Raw genomic sequence first — 4,013 nt, 5'->3', positions numbered from 1 at the left:
TATTCTCACCAAGTTGTCTGTCTTGATATCATTCAGATTGTGCTTGTTGCCAATATCCTCAAACAAATGACTGTAATTTAAATCTTTCAGGGATCAAATCATCAATGTTACTTTCTTTGTTAAAAATGAAAGATTGTGATTTCAATATTTGAGATGATTTAATGGGACTGATTAGTGTGTCAAACCACTACAGTGGGCCTGTCCCTCTTGCTGGGCGCCCAGCGCACTGTGACAGCATGACTTTAAACTTAGCAAACAGGAACTGTTTGGATTGCTTCAACCACAGTGGCAACAAGACTAAAGAGATGTGAGGAGGCTTCTCAAATAAGCTTCTCACTTTATTCAACATGAATTGGCATTTCATTTTCGTTTTCATCATTTGATGTAAGTTATTTTCTATGCAATACTACAATATATACATTGTTAGTTTTTTTTGTTTTTTTTTTCATATGTAACATTTTTTAATTCCTTAGCAGAAACAAGAATTCTTGTGTTCCAGTAACAGTGGTGCTGGGTTGTATATGCAGGCACTGAGAAATGGAATTGGTCACAGAAGCAGTTAAGTCTTCAGAGTGGAGCATCTGTCAACATCTGAAATATAAACAACATAAGAAATACTGGTGCTGTGAGCGTGTAACAGCATTCAATTACTGCACGATTATGGCATATGCCAACAATACAAACAAGAAAGTGACAGTAACTGATAACCCAGCTCAGACTCTCTTTACTGTCACTGTGAGGGATCTACAGGAGAGAAACACTGGAGCATATTGGTGTGCAGTGGAGATTTCAGGAATGTTTCAACCAGATGTCAAAACACAGCTATATATCACTGTGAAATCAGGTATTACAAATTCTTTATGAATATTGAATATTCAGTTTAGTGACATTTCTCATATTGCATATATTTCATCCATACATATTCATACAAAAGTGCCTTTCTTTGTTTCCAGCTCCTGCTGTGTCTGTGACCAAGAGCAGAGTGAGTGGAGAGGAGGGGAGCAGCGTCAGTGTCCAGTGTCTCTACAGCGCTGCATATAAGAAAGAGGCGAAGAAGTGGTGCAGATCTATAGACTGGACCTGCTACACAGTGGGGAGGACCAACACATCCCAGAATTCAGCAGTGCAGATCAGTGATGATGGGAAAGGCACCTTCACGGTGTTGATGACTGGACTGAAGAAGACTGATGCTGGCTGGTACAGGTGCTCCACTGGAGGTCTAGAAGTTCCTGTTCACTTTGACGTCACTGATGCACTTGCAGGTATATTGTTTTGTATCTAATCAATTAAATGGTGTAAAAATTATTAATGTTGTTTAACCTTTAAAAGATGACAACAGTGATTAAAGAAAGAAAAAAAACTATGCATAGGGTGCCTTATTAGATTTGGTTATGTCACGTTGCAGCCCCGCCCCTCCTCAAACGTCTTGGTGTGTACGTGTGTGTGTTCGTCCATGTCGCCGCGCCCTTTCGTGTCGTCCACCTGTTCTGTATTATGTGTAATCCTCGTGTGTGTGTATATATGTCTCTTGTGTTGTAGTACGTGTTGTTGGTGTTTGAACGGTGTTTAGTGAGGTGTGCGGTGTTAGATGTGTCGTCTGTGTTAAATAAAAATGTGTGTTTGAACGTGCCCCTACTCCACATACTGTTAGCCTCGAATCATCACAGAAACACCAACCAAAGAAGGATGCCTGGGAAGGGCAAGAAGAAGGGGAAGAAGGGGAAAAGACGCACTTCCCCAAATAGTGCCTGCAATCCCTCCGTGCTCTTGGGTACCCTCCTGACTCCTGCTGCAGAAGAGCGTGGTCTGGGGGCAGAGGTGGAGGAGTCACACGGGATTACGTCTGACCATAATGACTGGTATAACTATTTCCAGTCCTCGGAGTCGGACACCGCGGACTTTTCCTGTACCAGGGTGAGGCCATCACTCATCCTGTCTTCGCTCCATGGGATCACAACAGAGCAGGGACCTGCTGGGTACTACGGAGACCTACCTATTTATGAGGACAGGTACTTGGAGGTGGAATCCGCAGAGTCCTACATGGACCTTACAGAGGGATATGCGGAGTATGGCGAGCGAGGGGAGTGCCGTAACGTCACCCTAGAGTCAGACTTGGGGTCGGATCATGAGGAGGACCCGTCGATGGAGGTGGAGGAGGTACCTCAGGGGAATCTAGGCGCTCTGGAGTCAGCAAGCAGCCCTGGGTGACTGGTGGAGAGATGGCATCATCAACAGAGGAGGACATTCCTCCCCCTAGGGCGAGGACCTATGCCTAAGTCTCGGGGAGGTAAAAAGGCAGCGGCACCGAGGTCTGCTCTGCCGGGGTCTGGCAGGGTCACCAGGGTCTGCTCCAACACCTGATGGTGAATGACATCTCAAAACTATTCTTGAACGTACTTTTTCAGATTTGAATTCCTTACTGAGAAGTTTGAAAGAACTTAGGAGTCGTTGTTGAGTTACGAAAAAATGTGTCTGGAGTGTGAATGGCCATCATAACTTGCGTTTTTCATCGGAGCCTTGCTCACTAAAGCTGTTATTTTAAATAAGCCTACTCGCTGGTTGAGTTAGCTAGACAGGCAAGCTTGTTAAGGTTTAATTCCCGAAGTTTGGGCCCTGCTGTCGGCTTGTATGTCGACACGTAGCCCCCAGGAGAGAGAGTTTCGCCTGGTTTGGGCTCCTACGCGACAGCAAGGATTGTATTTTGCACTGGAAAACTTAAATCAGATTGTGAGCTAAGAAAAGGGGGAGAGAGACAAGTACTCATGCATGTGAGCACACAGCTTGACAACATGGAAAAAAGACACCCAACATGCAGCAGGAGTGGCTAAAGCCATACAGAAAACAACGCATCTGGTAATGGGACATCCAATCACGGTACTAACCACACACAGTGTAATAGCATACGTGAACTCACAAGCCTTCACCTTGACAGCACTAAGGCAACAGAGGATCAGCAAAATTTTGGAAGCACCACACATCACATACACACATGAAGGAATCAACATGGCAGACATGATGGGAGGAGGAGAGCCTCATCAGTGCGAACAGGAAGTCAAAAAGCAGGAGAAGGTGAGACCAGACCTAGAAGGAGAACCAATTCCAGGAGCAGGGAACATGTTCACTGATGGGTGTGGATTTAGAGGACCAGATGGGGATATAAAAGCAGGGTATGCAGTGGTGGCAGAAACACAGGGAGAAGTAGATGAATTTTGGACGGTGAAAGCAGAAAGGCTGAAAGGTTAGCAATCAGCACAGCGAGCTGAGGTAATGGCAGTAGTGGAGGCCTTGAAGTTAGCAAAGGGTAAGGAAGTGAATATTTATACTGACTCTGCTTACACGGTAGGGGCAGCACATGTGGAGCTAAGACAATGGATGAGAGCAGGGTTTAGGACAGCGGGAAACAAACCAATTAAACATGAGGCAGAAATGAGGGAGCTGGCAAAGGCCTTGCAGGGACCAGAAAGAGTAGCTATCATAGAGTGCAGGGGACATGTAGAGTATGTCAACAGTACAATCCCAAACCTACAATTAAGGTGGCACCCGGTAAGTATCCGTTGTCATTAACACCAAGGGAAGAGATAGTAATTGACTACACAGACATGGTGGACTCAGCACAGGGGTACACGTACGAATTGATGTGCGTAGACAACTACACAGGGTGGCCGGAAGCGTGGCCAACAAAACGGGAAGACAGTGCTTCAGTGGTAAAGTTCCTGGTGAACCAGTACATTCCTCACCATGGGTTTCAGAGAAAGGTGAGATCAGATAATGGCACTCATTTTACAGCGCGCAATTTGCAGGAGTTAGAGAAAATGCTGGGTCTGAAACATTCATTTGGGGCAGTGTATCATCCTCAGTCTCAAGGTAAGGTGGAAAGGATGAATCTAAATGCGAAAAACAAAGTGGCCAAAATCTGTGCACAGATAAAATTAAATTGGGTTGATGCCTTACCTTTGGCAATAAATGAGAAAAGAAAAACATCTCACACACACATCATACTTTAATGAATTGCA

At 45.0% G+C, this 4,013-nt stretch overlaps 1 protein-coding gene across 1 annotated transcript; it reads left to right on the top strand.

The window, feature by feature from the left end:
• Nucleotides 1-537: 537 nt before the first annotated feature.
• LOC145656193 (polymeric immunoglobulin receptor-like) lies at nt 538-2,208 on the top strand. The gene is made up of 3 exons (XM_081709562.1): nt 538-844; nt 954-1,262; nt 1,796-2,208. Exons 1-3 carry the CDS (start codon nt 538-540, stop codon nt 2,206-2,208), a joined length of 1,029 nt encoding a protein of 342 aa, XP_081565688.1.
• Nucleotides 2,209-4,013: the final 1,805 nt, after the last annotated feature.

The sequence above is a fragment of the Electrophorus electricus genome, unplaced genomic scaffold, assembly GCF_041902795.1.
Source record: "Electrophorus electricus isolate QZ-2024a unplaced genomic scaffold, ASM4190279v1 Scaffold58, whole genome shotgun sequence".
Classification (NCBI taxonomy): domain Eukaryota; kingdom Metazoa; phylum Chordata; class Actinopteri; order Gymnotiformes; family Gymnotidae; genus Electrophorus; species Electrophorus electricus.
The sequence above is the reverse complement of the archived record's forward strand: the minus strand, read 5'-3'. Positions and strand labels throughout refer to the sequence as shown.

Excerpts from the sequence above, each read along its gene's own strand:
- LOC145656193 (XM_081709562.1), top strand. The coding sequence starts at position 538 with ATGGAATTGGTCACAGAAGCAGTTAAGTCTTCAGAGTGGAGCATCTGT. Across the intron at positions 845-953 it reads ATATATCACTGTGAAATCAG|CTCCTGCTGTGTCTGTGACC; the intron begins GTATTACAAATT and ends CTTTGTTTCCAG. Across the intron at positions 1,263-1,795 it reads CGTCACTGATGCACTTGCAG|AAGAGCGTGGTCTGGGGGCA; the intron begins GTATATTGTTTT and ends CTCCTGCTGCAG.